Source organism: Pelodiscus sinensis, unplaced genomic scaffold, assembly GCF_049634645.1.
Source record: "Pelodiscus sinensis isolate JC-2024 unplaced genomic scaffold, ASM4963464v1 ctg40, whole genome shotgun sequence".
In the NCBI taxonomy this organism is placed as follows: Eukaryota; Metazoa; Chordata; order Testudines; family Trionychidae; genus Pelodiscus; species Pelodiscus sinensis.
The window spans coordinates 1623199-1643284 of NW_027465932.1; the positions used below are offsets into that span (position 1 = coordinate 1623199).

General features: G+C 55.3%; 1 protein-coding gene across 4 annotated transcripts; it reads right to left on the bottom strand.

Annotated features, from left to right (window-relative positions):
- Positions 1–3299: 3299 nt before the first annotated feature.
- Positions 3300–19442, bottom strand: LOC102448712 (uncharacterized). Of its 4 annotated transcripts, none has more exons than XM_075916921.1 (4): positions 19313–19442; positions 13172–13322; positions 11476–11604; positions 3300–9433 (listed from the first exon to the last, which is right to left on the bottom strand). In XM_075916921.1, exons 3-4 carry the CDS (start codon positions 11570–11572, stop codon positions 5580–5582), a joined length of 3951 nt encoding a protein of 1316 aa, XP_075773036.1. In that variant the 5' UTR covers positions 11573–11604; positions 13172–13322; positions 19313–19442; the 3' UTR covers positions 3300–5579. The 4 variants fall into 4 exon arrangements, with proteins under 4 accessions (XP_075773036.1, XP_075773034.1, XP_075773035.1 ...); XM_075916919.1 differs by having other exon boundaries at positions 3301–9433; positions 13166–13322; XM_075916920.1 differs by having other exon boundaries at positions 3301–9433; positions 13161–13322.
- Positions 19443–20086: the final 644 nt, after the last annotated feature.

Sequence of the window (20086 nt, forward strand, 5' to 3'; positions counted from 1 at the left end):
TGGCAGCCAGTGGCCTGCTCCTCCCCCTCCCCCCCACACACTTTCTGCCGGGCTTTGGATCCAAAGCTGTCAGCAGCTCAGAGACTCTGTCCTACAGGGACACAATGAACTGCCAGAGCCGGGTCCCTATAACGAACCCTGCCCAGAGGCTCAAGGCCCCCCGCAGGGCGCTCAGCTGGCGGCTGGTCCTCCCCCACCTCCATCCGTTCCCAGCTGACGCCCCTTCCCATGGCTTTGTCCCTCTCTGTTCCTCATAGAAGGAATTCCCAGCTGTTCTCTTTTCCTCTCCATGGCTGCACTGGGCGCCCCATGTGTGGAGGGGGGGACATCCTGTGGGACATCGGCAGGGCTGCGAGGTGCTGCCTCTCTCTGCCCGTGACCCTGGATGGGACCCTTCTCCTGGAACCAGGCAGGTTGGGGCCTAAGTCCTGTCCTGTGAGGATGAGCTAGGTTGTCGGGAGGGGATTTGAACAGGGGTCCCCAGGTCTCTGGGGAGTGCCTGAGCCACTGGTCTATAGAGTGTTTCTCACTGCCACATTCAAGCGAAACAACTTCAAGAGGAGAGATTGTGAGAGCCCCACTTCAGACTGTTCCTTAGCTCAGGGCTACGGCACCCACCCGAGAGCTGGCAGATCCCAGCTCAAATCCTTCCTCTCTCTGAGCGGAGAGGGGGCTCGAACTGGGGGACTGCTCTAACCACTAGGCCACACATCATGGCTTCCTTCCCTCCCCTGCTGTTCTCTGTGGAGCTAGGTTGTCTGTACGCAGCCCTACCAATGCAGGGATAGACACTGCCTTGCCTGGTTCCTGGATCACTCTGGGGCTGAGGTGGGTGATTTGTGTCTGGATGCTTAGAGGGAGGCAGCTCTGTGCATTGCCTGGAGGCAGAAACCCAGGCCCTAGGGAATGATTTCCCTGAAATCGCAGGAGCTGAGTGAACACAGGTGCCTACAGGGCTAAGTGCAAGCCAAGTGGGAGTTTTGCTGATCTGAGCGGTTCCTAAAAGTGAGTCTTAGGCATCAAAACCTCTGTGTGAATCCAGGCCCCTGTGTTCGGTATTGGGGAGTGTCAGGGTGAGACCGTAAACTAGCTGTGGGCTGGGTGGAGAACCCCCTAAGCTAACCAGTGGGGGTGGAGATGTAGCCTTTTATTTTACTGAAAGTGAAGTTGAGAATGTGGTGGTACATCACCGAGCCTTCAGCTCTGCCTGCCACCGTCTCTAGCTCAACAGAGTGACAGTCACCTCGGTTACTTCCTACAGACGGGGAGCCTCCAGGACTCATGAAGACCATGGACAGTGACACAGACATTCCCAGGTACCACGTTACAAGTTTTATTAGCGTCACAAGCAGGGTTACAATCGTATAGAAATCCTACGAATACCCACAGTGTGTGGTCACGCTCACATCCTCACATCCATCCCTAGAGTCGCATGGATTCCTCACCTATTGGACAGCAGCAGAGGGATGGTCCCTGCTGGAGATTTTCCACCAATAACTCACAAACTGGTCTGGGAACCAAGGTTGAGACGAAGGGTTCCCGCCATAGTCTAAAGCTATCTGAGGCAGGAAGAGACGTCATCAGTTGTTCTTCATTTCCGCACCACTAAACACTCCAGCCATGCTCCAGAGGACGAGGACGTGGAACGGGGAGGGGATGCTAAGCTGCAAAGCAAGAGCAGTTTGTGCCTGGAGAATCTGCGAGACGGCTTGTGTCCTCAACCAGGGGGAGGAACGGCTCGTTCCAATCCTGTCCTGCGTGTTGAGCGTAGCTTGCGGTTTTGTTTATTTGCCCGTCAATCTGCTTTGATCTGTTTGCTGTCCCTTGGAATCACTTCACACCTGCCCTTTGCAGTTCATACGCTTGTTCTGTGCTTCATCTCAGCCAGTGAGTCTGGAGTGAAGGGCTTGAAATCTTAGCGCAAAGGGCAGGGCCTGTTGCCTTTCCTCGCCACATGGAGGGAGGGTGAACGATATGAGCTGACTCGCTACAGATCTCTGGGAAGGGCCAGACTGCACAGTTTGGGGTTTATACTCCCGAGGATGGGGCGCATTGCTAGGGAGCTGGGAACCTGGCGTCTGTTGCTTGTACTCGGATAGCCCAGTGTGGGTGAGTGGTGCCATCTGCTATTGTATTGGGTGATAACAAGGCCTGTGTCAGCCTGGCTGTGTCCCCAGCTCTGTTGTGGGTCACCCGGGGTGCAGCAGTTCTTACAGCTCCCAGACTGTGCCCCAGGGGTGCTAATTCATCACTGGGGGCCGCTTTAATCCTTTCCTTAGGTAACACCGACAGGTCAGACTGAACCTGGGACTCTGAAGCCTAGTGCAGGAGCCTCTACAGTTCGAGCTGTAAGCCAGCTGGCTCCCAGCTAAGGCCATGGAGCAAACTCCTTCTCTCTGTCACTGATCTAAGTGCCACCCAACAGGACAGTGACACACCCAGTAGGTGTGAGGGTTGCGCTTTCGTCAGGCGTTTCTTAAGTTTCTGGCCTAATACAGCTAATTGACACCTGCCAAGTCTGTGCCCGCGGGCTGTACATTTCAGCCCTGCTCTCCTTCTATACCTACTGCTACTTATCACCTCTAAACACTTCTCAGTCTTGGACCTCAGTGATCCTACCGCTGAACTCTGTTTCGAACACAGCAATTCTACTACATCTGGGTAGAACACACGAGAAATCATTGATAAAATGCCCCCCCCACCCCCCTTCTCAGAGACGGGCAGCTAAATCCAGGCTGTAGGGAGCAGGGGCGGATGAGAGTCTTGCAGGGCCCAGAGCAGCACAATTTTGTGGGGCCCCCCTTTGGAGACAAAATAGAAAAAATGCGTCAAATGCGCAAATTGAAGCTATTTTGCATATTAAATGTGAATTAGGTAAATTTGATAGAAACGGAATTTAGTTGGACAATTTTTATTTTAATGATATTGTAATTCATTCTTAAACACAATTCTGCATTAATAATTCGACATTTTCATTTGTTTTTAAGTCTACTAGAGCTGTCTAGCTCTTTTGGCAGCGCATTCTTCAATGATGTCAGTAAAGTCCATTTCTTTACACAGGTCGTTTTCAATCGATATAATCGAAAGACCTACGGAACGCTCCTGGCTCGCAGTCGATTCTCTTTGGCCGCCCATGGCTGGTATTTGCCAGGCAGCGTTGAGTGTTCCACAGCCAGGCAGCATTGGGACTTGCGGGGGCCAGGTGGAGTGTGGGTGTTGGGGCTTGGGGGGGGGGCATGTGGGTGTTGAGGCTTGGGGGGGGCGTGTGGGTGTTGAGGTTTGGGGGCCAGTCAGCATTAGGTGTTGGGATTTGGGGGGGACAGACAGTGTGTGGGTGCTGGGATTTAGGGGGCAGGCAGTGTGTGGGTGCTGGGATTTAGGGGGCAGGCAGTGTGTGGGTGCTGGGATTTAGGGGGCAGGCAGCATGTGGGCACTCGGGTTGGGGGGCAGGCAGGGTGTGGCTATGTGGAGGATGGCGCACCGATGGGCCATAGGGGGGACCAGCGGGCAGGGTGTCTGACTCATCAGACAGGCCAAAATGACCATTTCAGCCTCTCGAACAGCTCCTGGCTGGGTGGGGGCAGCTGGCAACTCCCACTGTTTCCAGGGACTTGTGGGGGGGGCTCACACTGCGCCCATGAGAGGGGGCAGGTGGGGACTGGCTGGAGGAGACGGGGTCTCCCTGGCGTGTGGGTACCCCCGGGTGCGGCAGGAAAGGGGTCTGGGCTCTCGCCAGGGGAGAAATGGCGCCACCCCCAGCCTCTCTCTGGGCGGGGCGGGAGGGCAGAGCAGTGGGATACCCGGGCACCATGGCCAGGCATCGCCCTTCGCCTCCATGGCAACGAGCCGCCGCGGCGCACGCCACTGGCTAAGGGAGCCACTCGTGGACTCGCAGCACAGGCAGCGGCGGAGGCGGCCCCAGCAGGGAAGGGCAGCAGTGGCAGATATGGGGCAGGGCGAGCGGGGCTGGCGCGGGGCCTATTGCAGCGCGGGGCCCAGGGCAGCCGCCCCGCTCGCCCTGCCCTATATCCACCACTGGTAGGGAGGCCCCATCTCAGCTAACAGTTCGAACCTGGGCTCTCCTCTCCTGGGTCAGGTGGCTTGGTGAATAAGCAGGGCAGTGGGGCAGACTAGCTCATAGCCGTTAGCCCAGTGGCTAGGGACCTACTCAGGATGTGGGAGTCTCCACGCTCCACAGAAGCAAATTGTCAAGGTGGAATCTGTACTGAAGTGGGGTTTGCCAGGGGGGTTCCACAGGGGATTGGTTCTAGGCCTGACGCTACTGAATATTTTTAGCAATGGTCTGGAAGCAAATAGAAAGCCGCTGGTGATGAAATCTGCAGAGGACGAGCACTGACAGAGCGGTACGTGCTGATGGGGACAGGGGAGATGTGCAGAGAGATCTGACTTGCTTGGCAAGCGGGGCCCAGCCCAGCAAAACGAGCTTTCGTACGGCCAAAGGCAAAGCCCTGCTAGGAGGAACCAGGATACAGGAAGGGGCTGGACCCCTGGAAAGCTGTGACCCTGAAAAGGATTTGGGTGTTGGAACAGTCCTGCTCAAGCTGCCCCTGAGGGACACTCGCCGGGGTCTCCACTTGGAGCCTGCGCACTGGGTTTGTAAGCGGCCTGAGTCTGAGCAGGGTCCAGCGCTAACTCTACTTGTGGGTCCCTGTCCACTGCCCCTTCTGAGAGCTGAGCCTGCAATCCAGCTCAACGGGCCCTGAGACCAGCACTGTCTGTCCCCCCCCCCCCCCCCACCTTGTGGCTGGAGCACACTCCTTCCCAGAGCTCCCACCCCTGGGTTGCCTGGTGTCCAGACACTCGGCAGGGAGACACGAGAAGTGAAGCAAACAGAAACAGGCCCAGCCCTAGTGCAGACACAGCGTATGCCAGCAGGAGCGTTTCTATCCCTGTAGGAATATCACCTGTCTCATCAGTCAGCCACAGAAGTGCTCTCCTGTCAACACAGCTGTGTCAGCATGGGGGGGGGGAGATTTGCCAGCACAGCTATGTTAGTGGGGAGGAGGGGGGAATGATCTTGTTCACCCCCCACCCCCCACCCCCCGATTGATAGCTCTGCTGACAGAACTTTTTAAGCAGAGGCCAAAGGGAATTTCAAAGTCACCTTAGTACAGGGAGACCCTTAAAGAGATGGGTCTGCTTAGTCAACCAAGGGATATTAGCAGGTGTTTACAGCGTATAAGAACCTTCCTAGGGAACAAACACGAGGGGCTAATGGGCTCTCTAATCTAATCAAACAGAGAAAGGCAGAAGAAGAGCCAATGGGTGGAAGCTACAGTGAGACCAATTCACATGAGAATCAAGGCACAAAGGGTTGGCAGGGAGGGTGCCTGGCTCTGAAGGTGCCTTACCCTGCTGGCCTCACTTTTCTGCTGTTGCCAGAGGCAGCGACTGGTTCAGAGATTGGTGCCACTTTTTGGGGTGGGGGAGGGGAGTTTCATTCCAGCCTGAAATATTTTCAAAGGGCGACCCAATTTACAAAAAGGCCTGAGAGCCCCTGGTCAAAGGGGCTCATTACACTTTAAAACCTAGGACGTAAGGATCCACGTTTCAAACATCTATTCCACCAGACTGTGAGAGCAAAGTCCCTGGTTTGGAATACAAGCTGGAGAGCGTGTTTGTTTTACAGGCTCTCCTGTGTCAGGTGTGAGGGGAGTCACCGCAGGCCGTTTTCCAGCCGACCACCACTCTGCTATGCTGTCTTTAACCTTCTTGCCTCTTTCTTTCATTCGTCCCACAAATCCCATCCCTTCTGGGTTCTGGTTACTGCCCTCTTCTGTGTCTTCTGGCAGCAATTTCACATTATTGGCGATCTTGGTTATCATCACAGCCTGCTCTCTCACCTCCCTCAGAGATTTGATGCGTTCCTGATACCCAGGTTTCACTTCCAGCTCTTCTGACGAGATCATCAGGTCAATGTAGTCGGGCGTGGTCAGCGGGTTGGGTTTTAAGGCGATTTCTTGCAGGCGTTGGAGGCTTGTAGATGATTCCTCAATAAGCACTATCACTATCGCTTTCACGTTATAGTACTCCTCACGCAGCCTCTGAATAACCGTCTCTGTGGTCATCACCTCGCCAGAGGCCTTTTTGTACTTTTCTTGCAGTTCTGCATAGGTTCTCTTCTCTCTCTGGACTTCATATCGCCACTTGTACTTTTGATTGAAGTGAGTGCTCCATATGCATTTACCAGGGCAAATATCGCAATGTCCAGACTGGTTCATAGCCCAACATTTTTTCTTATCTTCATCATTAGCATATATACAGTTATCGTGACATGTGAAGTGACACATCTGGCAGTTTGTTAGAAACACGCCTTTGCCACTGATGTCTTCTTTCACAGCCACTGTTTGTTCCACCTCATACTCAAAGTCTTTATTGGCCTCCATATCAACCTTGTGCTGCTGCAGGGCTCGCTGGGTCTGTCTTAGCTCTTCCAGCTTTGTGAGGCCGGCTTTGATCTGTGGCTGCAGTCCTTGCACAGCCACCTCAAGCTTCACTCGCTCCATGAGAACTTCCTGGGTCAAAGTCAAGCTCTTAGTTTTCAAATCTCTTAAGGAATTAAAAAATGTCTGCATGCTCCCGGCGCCCATATCCCAGAACATCGCATCAAAATTAGACCTGCCCTTGCCCCCTCCAGCCTTGCCGGCAAACAGCGCAGAGTTGTTAAATTTGAAGTGAACAGGGTGGCCCTCAGCATCCTTAGCACAAGGTACCTTGGACTCTTTAATGGCCTCTAGCACAGGAGGGGTCTGTCCATCGGCGAAGGTGACCAGGATTAGGATGTTGTCTTTTATGTCCTTCCCAAAAATGGAGAGCACCGAGTCAAACACGTACCTCTGGGTGTGGGTCAGACGAGCTAGTGAGGCCTGGACAACGAAACAGACGGCGTCAATGTGATCAATGGCGCCTGGGGTGGAAAAAAATGCTCTAATCTTCTCTGTTAACTTTTTGTCATGCTCAATCCCTCTGGTGTCACCAAATCCAGGTGTGTCTATTATAGTCAGCGAATAGGTGATTTTGAAGCCCTCTGTGTGATTAATTTCATAGGCCGTCACCTCAGATGTCTGGCTCTCAGCCTGGCTTCTGTTTGTTATTTCATGGATGAGCTTGAACCTGAATTCATCCTTCCATTGCACACCCAGGACGTAGTTGATCATCCCGTTGATGAGAGTCGTTTTCCCCGAGCCGGTTGCTCCCATCACCATAATCACTTTGTTAGGGACTTTGTCACAGTGAGTTTCTTCTCCAAGTCTGTACTTCCGACAAGCTAACATAGGCTCTAATGCTGCCTCCTCTAATGGAAGTGTATACACTGGCAGCTGCAATTCTTTTATGAGCCTGCTCTTTTTGCAGAGACGCTGTGCTAATTTCTTTGATTCATCCTCTGTCTCTCTTGAAACAATAACCTGCTCGCTCGGGTCACTCTCAGCCCCGTCCACACACACAGCCGAGACTCGGAATCTGTAGGGTGTCCGTGGCCTCAGCCCATCAATGGTGCAGGACTCGGTTCTCTGTCCCGTCCTTCGCTCCAGCCACTTGGCTTCTCCAGCCTCCTCTCTGTATTGCACCTTGTACTCGCTTATACTGACTCCATCTCCAATGACACGTGGACTCTCCCAGGTCAGGGTGATGGCCGATGATTCTACAGTCGCTGCTGCAGGTTTCCCAGGGGGGCTGGTAGGAGGAAGCGTCTTCACCGTGTCGCTCACGTCGCTGCTCTCGCTGAGCCCTGCTTTGCTCACTACCGCGTATCGGAACTGGTACTGGGTGTTTGGACGGAGCCCTGTTACTGTGAGTGTCTCTTGTGTGTTACTGACATTCACAGCCACCCAGTTCTCCTGCCCGACAAGTCTGTACTCTGCCCGGTAGCCGCATATCTCAGCCCTGCCACAGGCTGCTGGTTTCAGCGTGAGCTGCACACGGTCATGTCGGACTGCACCAATCAGGGGAGGAAGAGGTTTCTCTGGCAGTTCATAGTTAGTGCTGACCAAGTCTCCATTTTCATAGAGGTAAACTGAAGCTCCTGGGTTGTGTTCATCTGGGACAGAGGCCACAATGAATCGAGTCTTTCCATTAGATTTATTCACACGAGCAAAGTCTGAAACGGATTTTGCAGCTTTTCGGGCATTTTGGATCCTGTTTCTGTCCTCAAACCACAGTTTGGGTTTCTCACTGGCAGAACTGGCTGATTGGGGATCTTGGGCGTTCTTCATAAACTGGGTCTGAAGACAGAGCCTCAAATCAGAGAAATACGGTTCCTCTTCATGTAGCGAAGTGAACACAAAGGCTACGACAAAGCCATTCACGGGATCCAGAACTATTTCATCCAGCTTATTCTGGGAGGACACCACTTCCACATCCTTTAGGAGAAAAAGATAGGAACTGACATACTTCATTTCTCGTTCCCTTTTATCCAGAAATATGTTGAGTTCCTGGGTATTGAATGGTGACTGGTTTTTGTGTGACAGCATGTCCACCAGGGCCCCTTCCTCTTTCCCCCCTCCACGGATGGAGGGTAAGAGACCTGCCAGCTCTTTCTGGAAAGTCTGTCTGTGTTGCATGCACAGATCTTTGAATAGCTGGATTTTCTTCTGCATTTCAGGGAAGGTTCTGGCAATCGGGTTCTTCACCAAGTCGTTGCATTGCATGTCAAGTTCTGTCAGTTGCTCCAGGGCCGTTTGAACATCAAAGATCAGCATTGTACTGATCTCACGAACCATCTGAGCAGCTTTGGAATCCAGCTTGGTCAGCGGGTACAGCCAGACTCTCACCGGTACGGCCTTCTCCCCGTTCTCACCCAGCCGCGCTGGGAGGGTGGAATAAATGGTCATGGCATCTTGGAAATTAGTTGGATTCTTCTCAAGAGCAAAATCTCCATAAAATTTACAACTAAGTTGTTCAGCTAGTTTTTTGTGTGCATCATCCATTTTGAGAGCTCCTTCACCTTTGGTGGAAACCAGGGGTATCTTTTTAATTATAACATGGAGTTTTCCCTTTACATCTTGTACATTCTCAGATGAAGAAACATCCTGATCGAAGACAAAAATGGCCTGCGCCCCGTACAGCACAGCCGTGACCACGTGGGTGGCCGTGCCTTGGTCAAACACATCAGGGTAAGAAATATTGTGGTGTCCTAAATGACTCATAGTCAGCTGCTTAAACTGTGTCGTAGCTGAGTACTGGAGAGAAACGCGGGCTTGCTGCTTTGATGTCTTGGTATCATTTAAATACTCTGCGGAGCCGCTCACTTCCACCAGGCCAGACAGGAAACTGGCCTTCAGCGAGGCTTTGACATTCAGGGCAGAGGCCTTGTCCTCAGTGGTGTCAGACGCAATAATCTGAAATTCAGTCTTGGACTGCGGCTTTGTGTCTACATGCTGTTGAAGTGTCTCCAGATCCCATAAAGTGATGCCTAGAACAGGAGAAACAAACACATGGTCAGTGGCAGAGAGGGTAAGAGACCTTCCTGTTCTGTAACTGCCAGGCGTTTTCTAACATCGCAGTAAGAGCCAAGTGTCCCTGAACAAAGAGTCGGATCTGGGAACAGGCTTCAGTCCTAGTGTCAGTGTGAAGAAAAGCGATGAAAAGAACATTATTGCATTAGGCTGATGCATGTAGAGCAGTTTCAACAGCTGATAATGAGATTGTTACATGCACCTGCACTTGTAAGAACGGCCAGGCTGGGTCAGACCAAAGGTCCATCTAGCTCAGTGTCCTGGCTCCTGACAGTGGCCAACACAACCCGAAGGGAGTGAACAGAACAGGGAATCAGCCAGGGTTCCATTCTGTTGTCCATTCCCAGCTTTTGAACAAACAGAGACTAGGAGCACTGCCCTTCCCATCCTGGCTAATAGCCCTTGAGGGACCTGTCCTCCATGAATTTATCTAACTCTTCTTTAAACCCAATTAAAGTTTTGGTCTTTACAACATCCTCTGGCAAGGAGTTCCACAAGTTGCCTGTGGATTTCAAATGTTTCTGGTAAACGAAATTGTGCTTGTGATTGAACAGTTTGGTCATGTTCATAGGGAGAAATGCCAGTACTCTCAGTATTTTTTATCTTCCTATGGCTGTCACATGCAGTAAGAGATCCGCAGACAGCTAGTTCTTTTGCAGTTTTATAGCATTTTTTATGCACAAAATACAGCTCCCACTGCCTTCTGCAAATCTAACCAGCCATTGCAGGAAACCGAGGTGCCTCATCCCAGCTCTTTGCTTTATCAGGGAAATGTAGAACCAGATTTTTAAAGGTATTTAGATGGGTCACTGGTGGTGGGAAGGGGGGCAGCACGCCGAGCCAGCCCATCCATAGGGTGACTCTGAGGTGGCACCACAAGCCCTGCGCTTTGGGGGGCCCCACCATGGCTGCCTCAACCTGCCTATTGCTGGGGCCCCCCAAAGCTGGGGCATTATCGGGGGGTCTGGCACAGGGGTCACACACCCCCATTACCAATGGCCATGGGAGCCAGAGTCACCCTGCAGCCTGCTCCACTCTGCCACGCTTCCCTTCCCTGCCCTGCCTCACCGTGGTGGCAGGGAGCAGACTCCTTGGCCCAGGGCGTTTAGTTTCCTGCCCCCAGCGGGCTGGCAGAGGGCAGTGGGGCGGGGTGACACGGCGAGGGCAGGGGAAGGGCCAACCCCTGTGGGGACTCTGCACCAAGCCCAGCAGCCACCCGCCAGCTCGCCTTGCAGGGATGGGGCGGGAGCTGGCGGAGCGGGACTGGGTGGGAAGCTGCTGAGGCAAAATGGGACGAGGTGCGAGTCAGAAGCCGAGGGGGTGGGAGGAATCCCGTGAGGGCTGCCTGTTCTGTTCGCTCCCTTGGGGCACCTGGCACGGGCCAGTCTCAGAAGACTCAGTACTGGGCCGGGGGAGCGTTATGAGGGGGGAGGTTGAGACGTCATTGGCTGGTGGGCGGGGATACCAGAGGGCAGCCGCCTCGAGAAAAGGTCTGGAGGAAATAGCCCCTCCCCCGGGGGCAGCGGGTGGATCCATCTCATCGTCTCTGTAACGAGGGGCAGCAGGTCAACCGCCCAGCGCACGTCCCCCTGCCTCAGCCGGTCACCTCACTGCCAGACGCGGGGGCGTGCGCGGGGCCATTCCCATGGCACCCACCCCCAGGCCACCCCCTGCCCAGCTCAGTCCCAGAGATGACGGGTCGGACCGTGGTTCTTCCCTCGAGATGGACAGTAACTAAGTAGAAATACCGTGTTACCCTGCTCAAATACATGTTTTCAGTACTTGTACTTTCCTCAAGTAAGAATAATAATGGTGCCCTATGATAACTCAGATAATTAACAATAGATTTCCATGGGACGGCTACTTTTTACTTCTGGATACGTGAGTGCAATTAAGATGTGAGACTCTTGTACTTTTACTCAAGTAACTTTTTGGATACTTTTTCCACCACTGCCCCTCCCTCCTTTCCCTCCGGAGCTCAGGGCTGCCCTGGGGTTACCTGGGATGAGGGAGTCCTTGCGGCAGTCGTACAGCATCCCCAGCTGGAAAGGGCGGCCCAGCGCCGGCATCGCAATCGTGTCTCCTGACGCAGGCATGGCAACGTCCAGACCCTTCCCTCAGTGTCGGCCTGCAAGAAATAACTCACGTCACACCCACGCCCTCCTGGGACAGGGTCCAATCCCTCCCCCTGGCTGTGGGCTCCACCCGTCTTTTCCTCCATGACTTTTCAAAGACAACGGCCAAAGGCTCCTCAATGACGTTTGCCAACTCCCTCGGATGCATTAAGTCCGGACCCATGGGGGAGGAGTGGGATCGGTTTACAGCATACTTGAGCAAAGGGGAAAGGCGAGGGGAGGGGAGGGGGTGTGGGATTGGGTTACAACCGGGAGTTTTGCTACAGCGAAGGGGAAAGGAGAGGGGGAGGGGATTGAGTCCTGGCCAGCTGACTAAAAAGCCCTGTGGCTGTACCGAGACCTCCTGATACTCCAGCACATCTGATAATCCAGCACCTCCTAGGTCCCAAAGGTGCCAGATTATCAGAAGTCTACTGTACACTGAATCCCCTTTGTCCACATGTTAGTTGACCCCCCTCAAAGAACTCTAGCAGATTAGTAAATCAGGATTCCCTTTACAGGAACCATGCTGACTTTACCCCCAACAAATTATGTTCTGCCTGTTCTCACATTCCCCCTTCCATTGCTAAAGGGGGTTTATCTAAATAATTCACTGGGGTGGTTGATCCCATTTGGGGAGTGCTATCCCAGGAGGCTGGGCCCTAAGATGCACTCTCCTTGGACCTGAAGAAGTTCGGTGTCTGTATTGCTTCTCAGGGGAGGAGAGGGGCAGGGATCTCAGCTTGGTGCCTTGGCTAGGGGGAGACCAGGGAGCTGGCCCAGCACAACTGAGCAGTGAGAAGCCCCAGAGGGCGGGAAGGGGGGTGGCAGTGGCCTTGGCAGCACCCCGGGAAGCCCCCCAAGGGGTGTCCTGTGACCTCTTATGTTCTTATGAGAAGCTGGATAATTTCCTGGAGGTTAGGTCCATAAAAGGCTACTAGCCAGGGGATAGAAATGGTGTCCCTGACCTCTGTCTGTCAGAGGCTGGAGAGGGATGGCAGGAGACAAATCGCTTGATCATTGTCTTTGGTCCACCCTCTCTGGGGCACCTGGTGCTGGCCACTGTTGGCAGACAGGCTACTGGGCTAGATGGACCTTTGGTCTGACCCAGTATGGCCGTTCTTATGGTCTTATGTTCTTACCCCGTGTGACGGACCGGGCCGTGTCTGGGCACAGCTGAGGGCGTCCGCTCAGGGCGAATTGTTCAAATCCAGGGCTCCTTACAGCCCCCCTGACTGACGACCTCTCCAAATAGGCCACAAACCAGTCCCACAGAGCGCTTCAGCTGCCTGCCTGAAGCCTCCCGAGCAAAACCCCACTGACACCCCAGCAATATCCGTGCCCCAGATGGCCCCGGGCCTAATACCCAGGTGGGGGGTCCTAGCACCCAATCCCACCTACCCCGAACAAGTCCTGTCCGGTTCCAAGAAACCAGCCACAGATCCCTGGTCAATTTACCCTCTGGACCTTACCCACAAATCACGCTGGGCCAATCCTTTAGAATCTAAAACTAAAGGTTTATTATTACAAGAAAGAAAAGCCTGAGAGTAAGGTTATTAAAGTACAGTACGTTACATGCACCGAATCTCCCAGTTCTTGATGCAGGCTCTAGCAGAGATGTTACAGCTGCTGGTTTAAAAGTTCTTATTGCACATCCTACGATCAGGATGGGTTCACAGGTCTTCCAGGCTCTTCAATCCCTGCAATGCTGCCTCTGGGATGAAGTGCTGAACTGAGAACAAAATGGCAATGACCACATGGCCTCTTTATACCCCCTTCCTGGCCTCTTCTTGAATGCAGCAAGTCACCTGGTCAGAGGCCAATCTCTATGTTCCCTGCTGGCTGCCCTCAGGTGACAAACCCCATTCTTTGGGTGTGTCCATAGCCTATTGAGAGCCATTGTTCCACAGGGCTTCGCTACTCAGCCTGTCCATAGCCATGCTTAACCACATTCACAGAAATATTCAGCTTCCACACAGATTACAGATTCCTACCTACACACACAGACATTACACACTCACATAAATAGCGTACATAAGATCAACAAACAATAAGCTCCCATTCAATACCCCACATGGCTCCCTTTTATACCAATTTCTGGGGCCAACACCCCCACCTAGGGGTGCAGCAGCGATCTGGCTGCTTCCCTCCAATTCAGTAATGTGACACCCCGTCACCATTACCATTTAGCTAATATTACAGGAGTATAAAAACAAAGGATCAAAATCGCAATCTGCTTGTGTCTGGGCCAGGGGCCTTCTCTCTGTGACTGGCTGAGGCTGGTTCTGTGGCTGAGAGCGAGAATAGTGAGTCTGCCTGGCAGCGTTCGCTGAGCAGTAGCCGGCTTTTAGCTCAAGTGGAGGATGCTCATGGCCAGAGGTCCCTGGATCAGTTCTGCCCTTGCTTCATGTGGGTTCAGGGGTTTGGCCAGAAGCGGGGGAGGAGGGAGGGGGAGGGAAAAGAGGTGGGGGTGGAGGGAAGAGGTGGGGCTGGACAGAAAGGGGGCAGAGCTTGGGATAGGGAGGAGCTGGAGGGTGGGTGGGGCCAGAGGCAGAACAGGTGAGCTGGGAGCTTCACCCACCACCCATGGCCTCAGCCATCTCTCTGAAACAGGGATGTTAATTAGCAATTAATTGATGGAATTCCCATCGACTAGTCGTTAAGGAAGGACGTGTATAGCGCTCACGCTGGGTCCCAGCCAGGGCCAGCCCCAGGTACAGGCCAACCAGGCGACCGCCCGGGGCACCCCATTGTAGGGGGCGGCCGGGCGGGGGTGGCACCGCGCTCCCGGAGCCCAGAGCACACAAATGGCTTGGGCTGACCCTGCTCTCAGCAAAGATCCCGGCTGCAGCTCTGCACTCTTACAGGGACAGGGCAGCTGGTCCCATGGGTCTCAGCACAAGCCCCCTCCCTCTGCCTCCGCCCTCAGGGGCTTTCAAAGCCTGGCCCTGGCCCCAAGCAGGCTGTTGGCCCCACGGCCGTCCCTTGGCACCCACAGAGATGGGCTGGGGGCAGGCGGCTCTCCCGGGCTGGGCTCCGGCAGGGCAGGTTACAAACCCTTCGACTCCCGGTCACTGGCGTTCCTGTCCAGCCAGAACTTGCCTCTCCTCGCCCCCTCCCCCAGCCCTCTGGGGCGCCAAGGGGATCCCTCCCCCTCTCATGCTGCCCAGTGCACTGGGGACCAGACTTTCTGTCTCTCCCAGCCACCCCCCACCCAGGAGCTGGAATGGAGGGGCCTGTCCTCCACCCGCTGCCTTAGCACAGCTGCAGCTCTCGCCTCCAGGCTCCCCCAGCCCCCGACGGCCCAGCTGGGGCTGCCTGGAACGGGAGGCTTCTCTGCCGGTGGAGCAGAGCAGCTGCCCGTGGCTGCCAGGCTGGGATGCTACCAGAGGGCAACCAGGACTGAGCCAGCGGCTTTACACACAGGCGCCCCGCCCCTAATGCAGAGCAGCAGGGGGAGGCTCGTGCTGAGACCCGTGGGCCTGGCTGCTCTGTCCCTTTAAGAAAGCGGAGGGGCAGCGGGGGGGCGAGGGGTGTCCTGAGACCTGGCGGGGGTGGGGGAGCATAAACTGAGCCAGTGTCTGCATGCCGGCTCCTCTGTCCCTTTAAGAGTGCAGAGCGGTGGGGGCGGGGGCGATCCAGTACTCGACGGTGCTACGCGATAAGCTCCTACCTATTGGTGAGTCGACTGCGCGACTGCTCCTTCACACCCCTGCTCTGAAAGCGAGTCTGTCTGGGCCAGTGGGAGGCGATGGGAAGTCCCGTGAGCCGGGCTGAGCGCTCCTTTGGCTCCCACTAGCCCCGGTTGCCCCTCCCTGGGACTCACCGTCTGTCACGCTCCATTTCTTAAGCTTTGAACCATTTTTGGCTCTTTAACATGTGTTGGGACTGGCCCTGCTCTGGACAGGGGGCTGCACTCGGTGACTCCGGAGGTCTCTGCCGGCCCTGGGACTCTAGGGTTCTGTGATGATTCTACGACTTTACAAATCCTAGAACCCTAGAACTGGAAGGATAAGTCTACACTGCAAAGTTAATTGAAAATCACAGCCGTTATTTCCAATTAACTTTAATAGCACCTATACATGCACACTGCTGTTTAGAAATTAATTTCAAATAGCGGATCACTTAATTCAAATGTGATAAACCTCATTCTACAAGAAGTAATGCCAAATTTGAAATAGGTATTTCGAATGAAGCGCTGTGTAGACACTTAATTCAAAATAGGGGGCCTCCAGACTTTCCCAGTTTCCCCTGGTGGCCACTCTGGGCACAACCAGGAAAACTCCACTTCTCCCTCCCTGCCCCGGAGCCCTTAAAGGGGTAGACTCTGGCCAGACGGCACGTGCCAGATCCAGCCCTGCCAGCAGTCTCTGCCCCTGACCCAATGGCCCCACCATGAGCTGGGCAGCCAGTGCCAGCCAGCCGTCCCCCGCCCAGTCCCCCAGCACCCAGGAGACAGCCAGGGGTCATAGATGGCGGGCCCCCTCCTGGACTAGTGAGGAGGTCATGGACCTCATAGAGGTTTGGGGGGAGGCCCCCAATGTCCATGATCTCCGCACTAGACTGAGGAACGCAGCCATCTATGGCTGCATGGCTGCCACCATGGCCCAGAAAGGCCACAGGCGCACCCAGGAGCAGGTGCGCCTGAAAATTAAAGAGCTGTGACAGGGGTTCGCCAGGGCCAGTCGGGGCAGCTCCTCAGCAGGGGCAGACACCTGCCCCTCCTTCGAGGCACTGGATCACATCCTGAGAGTGGGACGGTCCATCCACCCCGGGGGGTAGCGAGCCGGGACCAGAGGGCCCTGACCAGGGAACAGAGCAGGAGCTGCCACACAGCCAAGACCCCCAAGCAGACCCTGCCTGCAGAGTCAGCAGGGTCGTCCGGGGAGGCCACACCATGTAAGTGCCAGCACTGTCCCCTTCCCGGGGGGGTGGGGAGGGAGACTAGGGACCACGCGCGCGGGCCTTGCTTACCACGGATCACACAGCAACCTGTGCATGGGCGAGTAAGTGCCGTGCCACCCCTGAGCAGGTGGCTCCAGCTGCCTGTCACACAGGGGCCTTGGCCTGATAGCCACACGCGTGTGTGAAGAGACCTGACATGCTCCTGACCCCGGGGTGGGACACAGCAGGACGCCCTCCCTTCACAAGCCCCCTCTAATATCTCCCCCCACCTCGGCTGCACTATACACAGCACAAGGGCATAGGTGCAGTCTCAGGGCAGCTCCCACCCCCAGGGATAGCCGGATAATCTGACCATGGCCTCTGTGCAAGCACAGCAGCTCTGACGGTGCAGGGCACGGTCATCCTCACCTCGCAGAGGGGGGCTGGGCTTCACCCACTGTGTCCCCAGGGAGAACTGGCCACTTCTCTTCTTTCCATACAGCTGCACCAGCTGCTCGTGCAGGGTGCACCACCCCACCCGGGACATGCTCCCGCACCCGAGGGCTCCACAGGACGACTGCAACAGGGGTACCAAGAGCAGCACCTGGGGGCCCGGTGAGCCCTGACCCGCATCGTGGAGCAGCAGGCACAAGAAGAACGGGAGTTCCAGAGAGAGCTGCTTGCCCAGGGTCGTGCCATCTGTACCCATCTGCAGACCCTGGTGCAGAGCGTGCTGCCTCGTGCCGCTCCTGCGCCTGCTGCCCCTCCCCCCCCTACCATTCCTTCTCCCACTTCTTCTCAACATCCCACCTCTCCCTCCTCACCCTCCTCCTCAACCTCCACACCTCCTCCCCATCTCCCCGGGGACGCCGAGGACCCCGCACCCGCCGTGGTGGGAGACATGTGGCCCGACGAGACCCCCAGGTTTCTCCCTCCCCTCTCCCACCCTCTCTCCTCCTGTCTCCCACCTCCTTTCCCCAGTTTCCCCAGAGGTTCATCTCCTCCCCCCCCCCCCCCACTGTTTTGTTAAATAAACAAAGTTTCTAGTTTTGAAAAAAAGTGTATTTTATTTGACATCAGGAAGGGGGGTTAGGGAGGGGTAAGTGGAAGGAGGTGAGGGAGGAATGGGGCACCAGCCCCTGGTGGGGAGGACCGGGGTGGCTCTGAGGTCTCCTCGGGATGGACGCTCTCCCTCAGGGCCTCCTGGATCCTGACAGCCCCCCGATGGACTCCCTGGATGGCAGCCTGCGGCAAGTGCAGTTGGGCTGATGGCAACAACCCCACGAGATGCACTGGTGTGCCCAGGGGCAGCTCTGGCTCCATGTGCCGAGTGCTGTGGTGTCCCGACTGTGCGGGCACTTAGGGCACTCCAAGACACGACTGCTTTGATAACCCTCATCGAGTTAGACAAGCAAGCGGGGAACCCTGAGAACTGTCTGTCCGGGTGGGGGTCTGGTCCCTTTAAGCACGGAGCTCAGTTAGCCTCGGGCAGCAGCCCCACACACTAAATCGTAACCTGATGCCCTGAGGCACTGGTTCCGGCCAGCCTTAACTTCAGTTCAGGGTCCACTCAGTGTGGACGCGCTATTTCGAAACAGATTTTGTGTGTAGCTGCGTTAATTCGAAATAGCGCCGTAGTGTAGACATACCCGAAGGGACCTCGAGAGGCCATAGAGTCCCGTCCCCAGCCCTCATGGCAGGATCAAGCACCGTCTAGCCCATCCCTGGCTGGTGTCTGTCCAACCTGCTCTTCAATATCCCCAGGGATGGGGATTCCACAACCCTTCTTCCCCCCTGGCCAATTTATTCCAGTGTTTCACCACCCTGACAGCTAGGAACTTTTTCCTAATGTCCAACCTAAACCTCCCTTGCTGCAGTTTAAGCCCATTGCTTCTTGTTCTATCCTCAGAGGCCAAGGAGAACAATTTTTCTCCCTCCTCCTTGTGACACCCTTTTAGATACCTGAAAACTGCTCTCCTGTCCCCTCTCAGGCTCTTAGATACCAAATGCCACCAGTGCAACAGCGAGGGGATTTCGGCTCCTAGAACTGATTCATCTGGTTTGACCTGATTCCTGGCTGCCACAGCTCAGCAACTGGGCTCCAGGATAACCAGGTGTGGGGCTCTTCGGAGCTTTGATAAAGGCCCCAGCTTCATCTGGAGTTCCCTCTCCCCTACACGTACTCAGGCAACTCTGGGTTACTCATTCAGAGCTCACAACTCACAGCAGCTCCCTGGGCGTTCGTTCACACGCAACTCACTTGGAACCGCACTGGAATGAGAAATGCTCACAGGGAGGAGGTGCAAACACACCCCTGCCAGAAAGTGTTTCAGGCTGAGTATTTTCATTGATCCACAAACAACAAAGGCACTTGCACAAATCGGGAGTGAGTCACCAGCATAAACATCACAAGTTCCTAATTCACTCAGCACAGAACGGTCTGACCAGCCGCCGTTATCAGCAGGGAGGGAACTAACAGCCCGATACCCCTGACCACCCTGAATTCCTGCTGACAGCATCTCTTGGGAAGGGGTGTCCTCTGCAATGTGATGCTGAAGACACTAAATGTCTTGACGAATTTCCAGCCTAGCATGAGACTAGACCAGACTAGAACCACATTCATCAAACTTCTCCCAAGTTAGTGTCAGCCTGATCTTGTGCAAATATCACTTGGACTGAAGGAGGCAGAGATGGAGAGAGACAGGCAGAGAGAGAAAGGCAGAGAGAGGGAGAGGCGAGATCTGTCACAGCCAGGAGATTATAAGGGACAGCTCTTCAGCATCACTCATTCCATAGTCAGACACTCCAGCCACACTGAGGACAATCAGCCAACGGTACCTCTGTGCTCCTCCCGCTGCCTCTGGGACTCCTTCCTCTGCTCTGCGTCCCACCAGGCTACTGGGGCTGGGGCAGGGCTGAGTCCAATTTATAGGGATGCTGCTGTTGTGTAACTGCTGGAAAGTGAAACCGACAGACAGGGCTGGGGCAGGGCTGGGTCCAGCTGAGAGGGAGGCTGCTGCTCTGTACTGGTGGAAAGTGACACGGGCAGGGGATGGTCACTGCCGAGCAGGGAGACTCGGTGCCTGCAGGGTGATCCCGGGGGGGGGGTAGTTTGTGTGGGCGAGGGGTGGAGTTGGGGGCAGCTGGGACCAGATTAGCAAGCGACCTGTGTCTGGAGAACGGCCCAGAGGTGCCTCACAGGAATGGGGGAACCCGAGGGCCCCAGCCTGTCCCAGCATCGGGTGCAGAGCAGCCAGGGAACCAGGACCTGGCGTGTGGGTTCCTCTCCCCCATCAGGGCTGCAGGCGGGTGGATCTGCTCTGTCCCCACAGCTGCAGCAGCTGCCAGATTCTCTCCTCCCTGGGCGCGAACATGACAGGCTGGGGCTGGGGTATGAATCTGGCTCCAGCCCCCCCCACTCTTTGGAAAGTGCATGAGCTGCACAAAAGGCAGGAGGGGGACCCCCCCCCCCCCCGCATCAGGGGAATGTTTTCCGGATTCCCAGGGCTGGGCGGTGCAGGGGCCGGTCCCCAGGGCCCCTGGGAGGTGAGTTCTCATTAGTGCGGCACAAAGGCCACAGTGACCAAGTACAGACCCCCCAGAGCAGCCCTG